The sequence below is a fragment of the Panthera pardus genome, unplaced genomic scaffold (assembly GCF_024362965.1).
Source record: "Panthera pardus isolate Hobbes unplaced genomic scaffold, ASM2436296v1 HiC_scaffold_24, whole genome shotgun sequence".
In the NCBI taxonomy this organism is placed as follows: Eukaryota; Metazoa; Chordata; class Mammalia; order Carnivora; family Felidae; genus Panthera; species Panthera pardus.
In genome coordinates this window covers 53,627,519-53,642,277 of record NW_026526810.1, presented here as the reverse complement: position 1 = coordinate 53,642,277, position 14,759 = coordinate 53,627,519, and the positions used below count along the sequence as shown (strand labels likewise).

The following is a 14,759-nucleotide window of genomic DNA, read 5'->3' as shown; positions in this document are numbered from 1 at the left end:
AAGAGAGGGTAAACCCTCCAGCTGGAATTAGACTGGCCTTAGACCTAGTGAATAGAATGGCCCTTCCCCTCCATTAGTTTCCTACTTGGAGCATGTTCTGGAGCACACTCAGTTTTGTGGCAGGGAGCACCAAGTTCCAGCAACGATCAGGTAGAAGGACAAGAGAGAAAGGAAAGAAGGTAGAAAGATAAGTAGACTCAGAGGGAAAAACACGAGGCAGGCCTAATAAAGGAGTGGGTGAGCAGAAAGATGGATTGCTAAGAGGAGGAGAAGTAGGTGGGAGGAAAATAGACATAAGAAGGACACATAAGCAACAGAAGGACAAGTAGTCATGGAGGGGAGCAGAAATGTAGGCAGGGCTGACAGGTGTTGTCCTCCAAGTCTCACCTTCACTTGGCTCTGGATCTGGAAGCTGAAGGTTTCATTCCACTCTGGGTTTGGGCAGTTGGAGATGGTCCTAGTCCTCAGCCTTTCACGAGAAGCAGTGGGCAGCCAAAGGCTCACAAAGCAGTCTGTCTGGCTCACTGTCCAAGGAAGACAAGGGTTGGGGGGAAAACTGGGGAATCAACCCGGGGCCAGAGAGGATAGTGTAGAATCAGAAGGAAACTTCAGGCAAGTCACTTCCAGAGCAAGCCCTTGTCTCAGCTTTAGCCTTTGTCTACCCTCCTGACTCATGGGTCTGGATCTCCAGAGACCTTTGTCCCAGAGGTCTCGAGAAGGCCACAGCCTGCAGGCTAGAAAATTCACAGAGGGGGATTCAGGTCCCACTGGATTCTTCTCATGGACACTGAAGGCTTCTGGCTCTTTTCAGAAGCACCCTAGCTTTTTGAGCAAATGCTTGCTAGATTGGGACAAGGTATGGCCACACAATTTTTCCTCTGCCAAGGGAAGAGCTGAAGAACCAGTCCCATAAAATCCAGTTTAACCCTTGTTTAGCCAAGGTACCAGGGAAACCAAAGTAGGGCTCTACTCTTCCTCTGGGCTGGTGACAAGCAAGGATTAGAAGGAGCACAGTCTGGGGCACTTGGGTGGCTCAGGTGTCAAGCTTCTGACTTTGGCTCAGGTCATGATCTCATGGTTCGTGAGTTCGAGCCCCGAGTCAGACTCTGCACTGACCGTGCCGAGTCTGCTTCAGATTCTGTCTCCCTCTCAGGAGAATCTAGAAGCAAGGACCACAATTTAAATATGACTTAATGTCTCAACTGCAGCTACCAGGCTCTTCATACCTACACGAGTCTCCCAGCATGAGGAAGGTGACCCAAGAAGCCCTCACATCTGAGGCCGTATCCTTTTTTTTTCTTCTTTTTTCTCATTTGAAATGAACAACCCAAGGGTGATATTACTGTGTGTGCTCTGGAGAAGGGACAAAGGCTTTATTCTTAAAAGTCTCTCCTAAAGTAGAGGAATGCTTCTCAGGTCTTCTAGTTGGAACAGCAGAAGGCATAGGGCAAAAAAAATAGCAGCTTAGCCTGGTTCCCTCCCTCCATTCTACCTGGGAGGAGGGAGGAAGAGGTGCCATGACTGCCTTGTCACTCTCCCGGCAATCTGCTGGAGAAATTCCCAGGGCACACACCAGATTTTTAGGAAATGATAAAAGTCAATACAATCTCCAGTGTCAGAGAGTCCTCTACTTGGTGAAGCTAGTATGAAGATAGGAGTTTTGTTCTGATAGGACTGATCCAAACTAGTTCATAGTTATTATTAGTAATGTCCTCCTGGACTGACTGGTCTCATGCTGTCACTACACTGAGAACATTTTCAGAGGTAAGAACCACAGTTTATATCATTAGTATCCCTAGCTTCTGATTTCATCTCCAATGTCTGATTAATCTTTGAGGGCTGGCCATTCAGTGAATTGGAATTCATGGCTCTCCTCCCATCCAATAAAGGTAAGACGACACTGCTTTTAGAGGCCATAATCAGATAATCCAGAGTCAAAGAATGACCAAAACCCAGAGGGATGCAGAGAAAATGATGACCCTTCTGTGCCCAGCCTACTCCTCCTCATGTCAACTCAGGTGTCTGGCCCAGACACCAAGTGTTGTCCTTGGCTCTCACATGGCATCAGTTTAACTCCTCTGACCTCACCAGACCACCCACCTCTTACTTGTACTGCCACTGCCTTGGTGAAGGCCACCATCACCTCTGCTGCCACTTCCCACTCTTCTGCTGGCTAGCCTCTTCAGATTTCAGGAAGAGCCTCTTCTGGAAGCCTTCTCTGAGCCCCCACCTCTGGGCCAGGTACTCCTCCTAGCTTAGAGCCTCTGCTCCTCTCCTGGCAGGGCTCTGGTTACACCACACTACAATGCAGGTCAGAACATCTGTCTCCACTGCACCTTGAACACCAAGAAGGCCTGGAGTCTGTGTTTTGGCACTTGCCAGACATTTGCTGAATAAATGAATTGAATGGAAAAGCCCAACTTCCTGATTTAGAGCACAGTATCAAATTCTGGACTGAGGCACCACAGATATAGGCAAGTAAGCTGATGTCCAATTGTCTATAGGGAGACTCCCCAGGATCTCCCGGGACCTCTCTGTTGGCTTTTCCTGGACACTCGTCATTCCTCCTTAGCCTGAAACATTCTCCTCAGGTTTGCCTCCCGTACAGTAGGAACCTGCAGGCAGGGACCCCACCAACTCTATACCTATCTGCTTAGCATGATTTGATTGACCCTGTAAAGGCCCCTTTGCCTCCAAAATCCCTTTCCTATTATCAGTCTATGCTTATCCCATTAAGCCCATGAAATAAAATCTCAGTATTTTTGGCCTAAGGTTTAAATCTCTAGTTAAGATACAAATACTGGAAGAGACAGGATTGATTACACACCCACACTTCAAGCACTGATTTGTTTTTCAGTTATTTCCACAAGAATGGGAAGGAGAGTGAAATCCTGGAGAGGGAGAGATGATCTGGTGGAGCAAGGCTGCCAGGGGCCTGGATGATAATCTGGAGCAGGCATCATTATCTGACTATAAGGAGAGTGACCAGCATGTTGGCAATAAAGAATAGTTAAGCAACACTGACCCAATTCTGAGTATTTCAGGGACTGCAGAGGATTTCCTAGGCATTGATAGGTTTTGATCCTTGTTCCTTTTAGAGTGACAGAGAGCTTGGTCATTTGAATGACATGCTTCCTTTCCTGGAATGTGGGTGGCAAAGATGACTCAGTGAGATCTACAGATGTTGAGAACACTATTTTCCTAATACCTCTGGAGACACCTGCCTCACATCCCTTGGGGTACTGGTTTGAGTTTTAACTTTCTTTTCCCAAGAGGAATAACACCTCTTGGGAGCTAGGAGGTTTCTAGGTCCACTCTATCCAGTCCTGGCTCAGGGCTGGCCAGAGCGTACCTTGACAAGGGAGTCATCACTGAATCTCATCCCTTTCAGGCTCCTTGAAATCATAGGAAACTCAGACAGACACTAGAGGGCTGGACCAGAGTGGAGCTCAGTTTTGATCTAAGCTAGAAGGGAAAAGTTTGGGGCAGGAGTAATCTAGGACCCAGAAGATATCAGGATAGTTGCAAACCTCATTAGGCAAGGTGACAGAAGAGCCCAGCCTAGGTCAACTGTGGAGTCTACAGGAACGTGCCCCAGGCTAGAGCCCCAGACACCATGTATGCCTTCCACCCTGTTCCTCAGGAGAAATGAGAGAAACATAAACAACAAGGGGTTCCCCAAAGGGGCCTGGAAACCCCCAAAGGCAGCTGTGTGCCAGAGGGGTGTGTGGGGAAGGGGAAGAGGAGGGTGGTGGAGCCAGACCTCAGCCCTCTTGTCTGGCTGCCTGCTCTCCCATCTCCCCACCTCTGGGATATGCAGAGGATGGGTGTGGCAGGAGAAGACAGAAGAAAGGGGCTTGGACAAAGGGAAGGTCTGCACACACAGGTGCAGGCATGCCATGAGAGCGTGCAACCTGTGTGACCCGAAGGGTTGGGACACACACACCCTAGGAGTGGAGGCAGGTGAATACAGCTGTGGGCATGTGCAAGCTGTGGGTATCCCATGGTGGGGGGAGTGGGTGAACTCTGCCCAGGGGTGGGTGAAGTGTCAGTGACCCACGGTGGCATTGGAAAAAAGGCAAAAGAGGTGGCCAGGCCCCGGACCCAGGGAACCCTTCTCTTCAGATCACTCTCTGGTGGCCTGGGAGGTCCTAAGGAGCCTGAGGAGAAGTCTCTGGGCCTCCTGCCAGCCTCTTGGCAGAGCTAAGCCCAACTGGACACTGGCTGCAATTGCCCCCATTGGCATGGGCTCTGGACACCATGCCCTCCAGGGGGTCCAGCTGGAGTCCTTCGTGACCTCTTAGCTTTCCCTGAGCCCCAGGGCCCTCCCTCCTTTGTTGTACACACTCCTGCCTGCATTGCTACAACAGTTTCCCAGCAAATTAGTCAGACTCTCCCCACCTATGCTTCAGCACAATCTGCATATGACCTCAGGAAATCATGCAATCCCTTCCTCAAGAACTCAGGTGCCCTATCACTTGGATCCCCATCCCTTCTCTGCCTGGCCCTAGCCTCCTTCCCCTGCTCCTCCTCCCTCTACCCCCCAGAGTCCAGACCTGGAATCAAACACTGCTTCCACCATAGGCAATCATTAGACCTCACATGCAGAGTGGGCCTCAGCACTACCCTCAGGTTGTGGGAGGAGCACATGTTGTTTTGAGGCCTGCCCTTCTCCCTCCCCACCCCCACTGGCCACAGGTGTCATGTGGCTCCTCTACCTCCCTCAGGATTGCCCCTCCTGCAGATGGGGCTCCCAGGACCTCTGGATGCCCATGCCCTGCCCCTTTCAGACCCCAGGCCCACAGAGCAGCCTTCCTTAGCTACTCCCGGCTTTCAATGTCCTCCTCCAGGTCTAAATTCTACAGTGACAAAGTTAGAATGCCATTTCCTGTTACTAGTCTATAATCACTTTGGGTGTAAAAGTCTTCCCTTGTTAAAATGTATACTTGGTGTCATGGCTGTCGGCATTCTTTGCCCCCTGAGGCTCTTGAGTCTAGCTGAATCCCAGGGTGAGGGCAGTGGGAGTAAAATGGAGCTTTGGGGAAGCCTGGTGGCTCTTGTGAATGCGGACACCCCCACAGCCAGGGGGCCTTGACACAGAGCTCTCTCCTCCTTGAGGGCTAAGCCTCTCTCTGGATGGGGTAAGTTGAGGGGAGCACAGGAAGGGGATCTGGGCTCTCCTGCTTTCTTGAAAAGACAAGCATGAGGGGAGCATCTAGCCCACCCAGATGCCTTGATTTCCTATTGAAGCCAAACACTTCCCAGGGCCCCCATAACCTGGAATGCAGGAGGGGTTGGGATGAGGGTGAAGTCAAGGCTGTAAGAAAACACTGCACAAACAGTGCTGGTGAGTCAAACCACATCCATGGGGCTACACTGCAGAGCTGGTGCCATGTGGCCTCCACCATGAACCCCAGAACCCAGTTTGGGATCCATGCGCTGAGCAGGGGCACGGAGACTAGGCTGGCAGAAGGGGCTCTCCTTCTTCTTCACCCCTAATAGCTCATAAACTCATGCAGAAGCAAGAAGTGCCCGTGTGGGAGAAGCTGCTGGTCCCACAAATGGGTGTTAGGGAGTGGGGAGTGGGGAGGAGAGAGTGAGGCGAACAGTTTTCTCAGACCCAGGAACCCTACAGGGGCTGGTAGTGCCAAGGTTACAGCTAGGAGGGGGGCCTGGAAAAATGATATCAACCCCAAAGTCTGAAATACAACCTGAGTGTAGCAGACACCCTGCCCCCACCCCCCACACAAACACCTCTGATGTTTCTCCAGCCAGGGCAGGACTCCTTCCAGGCCCCATACGCAGAGAAGGAGGGAAGACCGGATACTCACCCATATCAGCCTGCCGGACATTTTTCATCCGGATGACCTTCACTGTCAGCAGGTGGCATGGAGAGACCCCACCCTGTGGGTTGAGAGGACAGCGGACTCATTCTTCAGGTGATGACAACTGATAGAGCAGCTCAAGCTAGACACAGTCTCCCACTGCTCAGACCCAAGATGCCTCCTCACAGTCAATCCACATTTCTGGGCTCTTGAGGACACTGCTGGTCCCCAAGATTGCTGAGGTGAGGGGCTTACTTCTCGCCTCACTAGGAGCCAGCACACCTTGGAAAGGGATGGCTTCATGCCTGTTCTGTTCATGTTTCTCCTGTTTGAATCTCACGATTTGAAGCCCCTTCCCTGAGAGTTTTAACCAGGCTTAGAGGAATCTGTTTACCATCTACTCCCAGCCTGTGCCCATGGAAGATGCATGGAACTCCTCCATCTGACCAAGTGACCCTATTTAAAGAGGCCTCTGAAGAACTTATCAAACTCAACACCCAAAAAACAAATAATCCAATGAAGAAATGGGCAAAAGACATGAATAGACACTTCTCCAAAGAAGACATCCAGATGGCAACCGACACACGAAAAAAATGTTCAACATCACTCATCATCAGGGAAATATAACTCAAAACCACAATGAAACACCACCTCACACCTGTTAGAATGGCTAACATTAACAACTCAGGCAACAGCAGATGTTGACGAGGATGTGGAGAAAGAGGATCTCTTTTGCATCGTTGGTGGGAATGCAAACTGGTGCAGCCACTCTGGAAAACAGTATGGATGTTCCTCAAAAAGCTAAAAATAGAACTATCCTATGACCCAGGAATTGCACTGCTAGGCATTTATCCAAGGGATATAGGTGTGCTGTTTCGAAGGGACACATGCACCCCCATGTTGATAGCAGCACTATCAACAATAGCCAAAGTATGGAAAGAGCCCAAATGTCCATCGATGGATGAATGGATAAAGAAGATGTGGTATGTATGCGTGTGTATATATATATATATATATATATATATACACACATATATATATGTATATATATGTATATATGTATATATATGTATATATATGTATATATGTGTATATATATATGTATATATGTGTATATATATATGTATATATGTGTGTATATATGTATATATATATGTATATATGTGTATATATGTATATATGTGTGTGTGTGTATATATATATATATATATATATATATATATATATATAAGATGGAGTATTACTCGGCAATCGAAAAAGAATGAAATCTTGCCATTTGCAACTACATGGATGGAACTGGAGGGTATTATGCTAAGTGAAATTAGAGAAAGAAAAAAATCATATGAATTCACTCATATGAGGACTTTAAGAGACAAAACAGATGAACATAGGGGAGGGGAAGCAAAAATATAAAAACAGGGAGGGGGACAAAACATAAGAGACTCTTAAATATGGAGAACAAACAGAAGGTTACTGGATGGGGTGTGGGACGGCGGATGGGCTAAATGGGTAAGGGGCATTAAGGAATCTACTCCTGAAATCATTGTTGCACTATATGCTAACTAACTTGGATGTAAATTAAGAAATAAATTAAAAAAAAAAAAGAGGCCTGTGAGTTAGGACCTTTCACACTCCACATAGTTTGCCCTGTTGCCAAAATCATATTACACCTTTTTAAGAATATGCAATTCTTCTCTATTTAAAATATTGTTGGGGTTTTGGGAAAAACATAAAAGTATGAAGAAAAAGAAAAGAGTCTCCAGCATCCCACCACTCAGAGAGATCACTATTTTCACTTGTTTTTTGTTTTTAATGTTATAATCACTTTTATTTTCAACTCAGACTGTATAAAGATAGTTTATCTGCCTCGGTTCTATTATCAGAGATAATATTGCAATGACTAACATCTACTGAATATTTACTATTTGTCACTTTTCTTACATTTTTAAAAACAATTTTAATCTTTATTTATTTTTGAGAGAGAGAGAGAGAGCACAAGCAGGGGAGGAACAGGAAGAGAAGGAGACACAGAACCAGAAGCAGGCTCCAGGCTCCGAGCTGTCCACAAACCGTGAGATCATGACCTGAGCCGAAGTCAGATGCTTAACCCATTGAGCCACCCAGGCACCCCTTCCTTACATTTTAAAACCTTCATTAAGACCTTGAGGTCCTGTTATCTTGCTATGATTGAGGTATTGCTATCTTTTTAAATTGAGATACAATTGAGATATAACATATTAGTTTTAAGTATATAGCAAGATGAGTTGAGATACATATATACTGCAGTATGATTACCACAACGAGTTTGGTTAACATCCATCACCACACATAGTTACAATTATTTTTTTTTCTCATCAGGGGAACTGTCCGCGTTTTGATGTCTGTCCTTCCAGCCTCTTCTGGGGCTTATTCTAAACAGCAACAATAGAACGAAGCCTGGGAAGGCTGCTACTTAGAACCTGAGATAGATGTGTAAGTCAGACTTCAGGTCCCTTCTTCCTCAATTCCCAACAGCTGCCTCTGATCAGAACAAAAGCCAAACTGACAGTCATATACAGGTCTGAGGAATCCTTTTGCGAGATTAACTCCGAAATATTGGAAATCCTCACAGCCCATAACTTGATCTAACAAGATTCTGTTTTGAGCTGGGTGGCTCGAGGCAAAGGCCACATACACCACTTCTCTCCTGGCTTTGGAAATATGGCTGTGGCTGTTGGCCGTACCCACTCTGGGCATGATGGGCTCCTCATTTCTCACTCCCCAGCTGGCGCAGCGGGTGTCCTGGTATGATCTTGTGAGGAAGCAGGAGTCGGTTTTCACCCAGGAGAGCAGTTCTGGCAAAGCCTGTTCCCAGTGGCCCACTTTCTCAGATGGCAACCAGAGTTCAAATGTGGGCCACCAGAGGCCTCAGCTCAGGCAAGGGTCAGTCCTCAGGGACATTCCCTAGTATTGAAGGACTCTCGATCATCACAGCCCTTCTTCTGCCTCCAGGAGGGCTGCCCATAGCCCTGCCTGACCCCCCTTCTGTCTTGTCTGGAAGGGATGAGCACTCACAGCTTCCCGCAGCACCTCACTCGAGGTCTCCCTGCTTCCCAGGGAAAGTCCTCCACTATCTAACCCTGATGCCTTCCAGTGAGGTTGACCATCTCTTCGCATTCTAACTCAGCAAGGCTAACAACACCAGCTACTATCCCTTGACTGTGTGCCACATGCTAAGCGTTGTGTGTATAATCTCTGTGTTTCATATTGCTCAATCTTTCCAACACCCCTCGAAGCAGTTATTATTAGCCTCGTTTTACAGATGGCGAATCTGAGACCAAGTCCTTTGATGGTGGGCACTCAGCTAGAATCAAAGGAACCCGAGTTTGAATCCAGTTCTAATTCTTAAGCCTGTTGCTCATAATCATGATCATGCTGTCATCTTACTTGAAAGCAACACTTGGGACACCTGGGTGGCTCAGTTGATTAAGCGTCTGACTTTGGCTCAGGTCATGATCTCGCGGTTCATGGGTTCGAGCCCCACATCGGGCTCTGCACTGACAGCTCAGAACCTGGAACCTGCTTCAGATTCTGTGTCTGCCTCACTCTCTGCCCTCCCCTGCTTACACTCTGACACTCTCTCTCAAAAATAAATATAAAAATTTTTTTTAAAAAGGAAAGCAACCATTAACTTTCAATGCAGAGACAGGTGCTGCTTGGCCCTCACCTCCTCCTCCTTCATCTTTTCCTCTTAGAACCTTTTTTCCTAACAGCTTCTTCTTTTCACTCTGAATTCCCTCAAGGCCCTCCAATAATCCCCAAACTCTGGTAGTCCTTCTACCAGTAATGCTTTTATTGGCTACATTTCTACCAATATGTTTCATGATCTCTTTTTTATTTTTTTAAAGTTTATTTATTTTGAGAGAGAGAGAGAGAGAGAGAGAGAGAGAGCGCACAGGTGGGGGAGGGGCAGAGAGAGAGGGAGACAGAGAATCCCAAGCAGGCTCTACGCTGTCAGCACAGAGCCTGATGTGAAGCTCAAACTCACAAACCATGAGATCATGACCTGAGCTGAAACCAAGAGTTGGATGCTTAACTGAGCCACCCAGGCGCCCCTCTCTCTTTTTTTAAAGAGCCAGTATACACCGAAGTGTAAGGGTTCTTGGAGGAGTTCTGCTTCCCAATAGCCTAGAGGGCTCCTTCGTGGTCTACCTTGAGTCTCAAATCACAACTTCTAGCTCAAGAATTTGCAGGAGAGACTCGATTCCAAAGGGCTCTACAAACTACTCTGACATCTTTGCCAGCAGAGAGGCAGCACCGGGCAGGGAGTTTGGGAGACGGCCCAGAGGGGCCATGCTGAGAGGTAGGCAGTGGGAACATGGGATTCAGGTCTTGGGCCCAGATGATTCCAAGAACTAGGTCTGAGAAAAATGACCTTCTTGGATAAAAATGAATGTAAATATTTTGCTCCTGGTATAACCAGCTGAACTGGAGTGGTGCTGGAGATAAGCAAAACTTCATGGCCCCAGAGATAATTGATCCAATTACCAAGATCCAAGAGAACAAAGCACAAAGCAGATGGGAGCCAGAAACCGGCAACATTATGGCAAGTTCATGGGGCAGGTTATAGTGTGGTAAGGGTAACCACTTTAGGGACTTGGATAAGCCTGTCCCTCGGACAAGATACCTTGGCTGGTTATCACGATGAAATCATAGCCACGGCCAGATACCATACCAGCTGGACCGCAGCCCTGCAGCAGGGTTGGACATCAATCCTTTGGTTCATGGGGCCATTGGGGGGTCCTGGGTAAGGAGCAGGGAGTACTCAGGGGGTTGGAGCTCAAGGCAGAAACTATTTGGCAAACAGTGCAGAAGTGTATTCGGACACGTTAATAACCTACAGGGAGGGTGAGCCTGCTAGTTTTCAGGGAAGCCATGTGGGAGGAAGGGCTCTATTACTCAGGCTGCGGTCACACACACGACTCCAGCTCCAGCCTCCTCCCTGGCCTTGGTTCCTGGGGCTGATCCCTTCAGGACCCTACTTCCCCCTTGAGACCTACATAGGACAGGGGGATCTCCTGTGGAAAAGATGTTGCCCTCAGGACTGGCTATTATGCAATTCAATAGTACCCCTTCCCACGCCCATCTTTATAGGTATGACCTTGGCGGAGGTTGGGGAGCACAACTCACCACCCTCCTCCAGCATGCCAGGCCCTGAGCCTGTGCTGGCTACATTGCGTCTGCTCTTGTTTAGCCCTCCAGCCACACTGTGGGGAAGGTGCTGCCATCCCCACTTTGTAGGGGACAAGACTAGGTTTAGAGATACTGCATCTCACACAGGGACACACAGCCCAGAAACAGCAGGGCCGGGACTCAGGTGCAGATCCACCTGACCACAGGGCAGCACACTTTCCATCTACCCGGAGGCTGGCTCTCACCGAGAATTAACCAAAATGGCTCAAAGCTTGCTCCGGGTCACATACTGGACTACTTAATAGCAGAGGCAGGAGTAGGCCCTTGGCTCTCAATTCAGGGCTTACCCTGCACCCCAGGTCTAGCTGTCACCACAGATTAGTCAGAAGAGTGGTTACAGATGGGATCCCAGGGACAGGCTCCCAGGTGGGGGTGGGAGTTAGGGAGAGGGTCTGACAACCCTGTTTCAGAGGTGGTGGGTGTGATACCCATCCCCGGGCCAGGCACACCCTAACTAAACCAGCCCACAAGGTCTGGGGTGCGGGAGAGGGGAAGACAGTGCGCAGGGAGCCTGTGGGCCATCTGTCCCCAGGGCTTCTTAGGACAGGCGTGGCCGGTGGTGCCACCTCCTCCTCCCCAGTGAGCTGGGTGTAGCCTGTTCCTTGCAACACCTGTATCAGAGCCCCGAACAGCTTGGTGATCCCTCCCTGGATGCGTGGGTCCTCCCTAAGACGACACCATTGGGATGGGGACTTTATGGGACCTCAGAACATTTCCCAGCTAATCTGAGCAACATCCCAGACCAGGGGGTTCCCGGGAGGAGCTATCATGCTGTTTTCCCTTTTAATCACACAGGCTAGGTGACAGGTCACGGCAAGAAGGCCAGCTCTGAGCCTTGCACCCTCTGGGACCTGAGAGGGCCGCGCAGTCCTCAGCTGCTTCACTTGCCCTGTCCCTTCTGTGGAAGCTCTCCCCCAGCCCAGGTTCCACAGGCTCAACCAGACTGGGGAGGCAGGAACATGCGCTGACCAGAGGCTCTTCCAGCTCCCTGAGGTGCTGTGGGGGAAAAGTGGCACATCCCAGGAGGTGATGTCTATCCTGGCCAAGGCAGTGGGGCACCAGGCACCATGCAGCTCAGAGCTACCCTCCTTGGGCTCATTGGAGGCTGAGTAGGGTCTCCATCTCCCACCCCAAAAGGACAAGACACTTTCAGGGCATCACTTGTCTCATTCAGTGATTCAGTGTAGGCTGGAGGAGGGAACCCTGAGGAGGGGAATGAGGAAGAAATTGCTGCTGAAAGTCCTGGCCATGGCGTGCCTATGGAAAACTGGAAGCTTGAGGTAAATGGGAAAGCTGAGGTGGAGCTGGTCTGGAGCCCTGGCAACCCGTTCCTTGAACCCAGGGTCTCTCTACGAGGCCATGAGGAATCGGATGGACCCAGGAGTCTTGACCACAGACCTAGCTGGGCTTCGCGGCTAATGTGACAGGCTGGCAATGCCACGGATCCTCATGGGATACTGTAACACACACTCACAAGGCATGGCAATTTAGAATGACCGTAGGGTAAATGTCCACTCACAGCTAGGACACGCAAGTGTAGATCCACCCCTGGCAGTGCTGAGCACCATCTATCCAGGTGCTGTCTTGGCCCCAGATGGCTCTGGGCCACACCACAGCACAGTGTCGAGCCTGTGGGTAACCCCAGCTGGGCCAGACCATGTCCCCAGGTACTAGGTAGGGCTGCTGAGCCTAGGTGCTCCATGTCTCCGGAGTCTACAATGCTCCCAGTCCTCCCTGTGCCTGTCTCCTGTCCTCAGCCTCTGCCCCACCTACCCAGCACTGCTCCCTCACCTCCAAGGCGCAGGGGGATGAAGGCTTGCCATCTTCTGCCTGGTCTAGGTCTGGTAGGTAGTGGGAGAGCCAGGCGGGCATCTGCCTCTGGAGCATCGTGTCAGCTCTCCAGCTGGGTGGCAAGATTGGGAATTTATATTCTGACTCAGAGCTCCGCCTTCTGGACACCTCTCTGCTGTGGCTGGGATTGCATGGGGAGGGGTTAGGGCGGGTAGGCAGATGGGGAACAGGGAGTCTAGACGTGTTAGCATCAAGGGACCCTGAAGCCTGCAGATCTTGGAAATGCAGGAACCAGCAGGGAACTCTGGTCCTTGGGGTCAGCAGTCTGCCACCCCCAGAAACATACCACCTGGCTGTCCAAGGAAACAGGGTGGCAAGAAGAGGATCCTGGACCCTGAAAACTTTAGGATCAGCACAGCCATGATCTGGGAAAGCCCTCTTTCTTCAGCTTATCAAGGTCATGGCTCAGAGATGCCCTTCTGGGCATCTGAGGAGATGGGGGGAAGGTGCCCTCCCTCCTAACTCCACTGAGTCTCACAGCTTGGTGCCCAGGAGCTGTGGGCAGGGACTCTAGGGAGGCAGAAACCATGGTCAGGGCTCCCAACGTTAGGAGGAGAAAAAAAAAAAATTTGCCTCAATCCTTGGTGAGGAAAGGGTCAAGTACAGTGTCCCCAGCTCTCCCTCCTGGGAAGCCAGGTGCAGAGAGGGTGTGCCCAGACTGTCTCAGGACAGCTTAGAGGATGCTCCCGCCCCACCCACCCGATCCCTATCTCTGGCCTAGTGGTAGGCTCATTCAGGGGCCCGGTGAGGTGACTTCGCCTGCTTGGGTTGCCCAGCTGGGTACACTGGGAGTTTCCTGCCTGCTCTGTTGCCTGAGGCCCCACAACCGGCTTTTCTGGCCCACATATTAAAGTGATTTTGTGAAATTGAAGGTGAGATCTGAACACAGGGCTGACCAGGCCCAAATGCAGGGATGAAAATTGGTTGGTGGTATCTGTGGGACCTCTTTCTATGCCAGGTAGAGGTGACATGACTCCCCCAAGGACCCAGCAAGGATGAATTCCTCACCTTCCCTCTTTCAAGATGCCTTCAGTGCCTGTCCCTTCCTTCCCATCCCATCAGTGGCTTCTGTCTCTCAGCCTCCTCTGCCTCTCAGGGATTCATGCCCCCTACACCTGGCTGGCCAGTGAGTTCTGTAACCATCCCTTCAACTGGCCATTCTGCTCCAATGCATCCAATGCTTATCCATTCTTTGTCAGCGAATTCTGGATTCCAATACCTTCCACAAAGCAAATAAAGCCCAGAAACAATCCTATGTATATATGGAATTTTAGTGTATGATAAAGGAAGTCTTGCAGATAGGGATGAAAGGATGGACTATTTGTTATTGGAAAACCTACCTTGCCCTGGAATAAAATCACTAGATCCCAACTTTATAACTGTACAAAACCAAATTCCAGACTAATTAAAAATCTAATCATTAAAATAAAACCATATAAAAGTTAAAATAAGGTATTAGACAACATTAATATAATATTGGGATGAAGAGAATCTTCCTAAATAAGGTACAAAGCCTAGAAGCCAATAAAGACGTATTATCAGATTTGAATATATAGAAACAAAATTTCAGTAAAGCAAAAATGTCACAAGAAAAGCACTACCTCTAAAATATATCCCCAATATTTTCCTCTTAATAAATATCCATGGATAATGAACTCACCATTAAAAAATAATGGTAAAGAAGAGAGTCTTGGCCTGCCAGATTCTAAGATAAAGTACAAAGCCACACTTAGACAAACAGTATGTCACTGGGACAAGAACCAGACCAATGGGACAAAGATAGAGGGATCAGAGACATGCCCTGATATTTAGTGGAACTTAATCAATGATAAAATTGGCACCACAAATCAA

At 49.1% G+C, this 14,759-nt stretch overlaps 1 protein-coding gene and 1 long non-coding RNA gene across 4 annotated transcripts in view; one reads left to right on the top strand and one right to left on the bottom strand.

The window, feature by feature from the left end:
- The window catches only part of LOC109263112 (uncharacterized), a 30,002-nt gene extending 23,192 nt beyond the window's left edge, over positions 1-6,810 (top strand). Inside the window, exon 3 of the long non-coding RNA XR_002078076.2 lies at positions 5,772-6,810. This is a non-coding gene — a long non-coding RNA (uncharacterized LOC109263112). The remainder of the gene's footprint in view (positions 1-5,771) is intronic.
- PLA2G4E (phospholipase A2 group IVE) overlaps positions 1-14,759 on the bottom strand; it is a 60,353-nt gene that overhangs the window by 25,774 nt on the left and 19,820 nt on the right. For 2 of the 3 annotated variants that reach the window (XM_019442471.2, XM_019442469.2), the window contains exons 2-3: positions 5,832-5,904; positions 388-524 (exon numbers count right to left, since the gene is read on the bottom strand). In XM_019442471.2, coding sequence (XP_019298016.2) covers positions 388-524; positions 5,832-5,904 — 210 coding nt within the window. Of the gene's footprint in view, positions 1-387; positions 525-5,831; positions 5,905-12,848; positions 12,966-14,759 lie in introns of those variants that run through there. The other variant, XM_019442470.2, reaches the window with a different exon arrangement.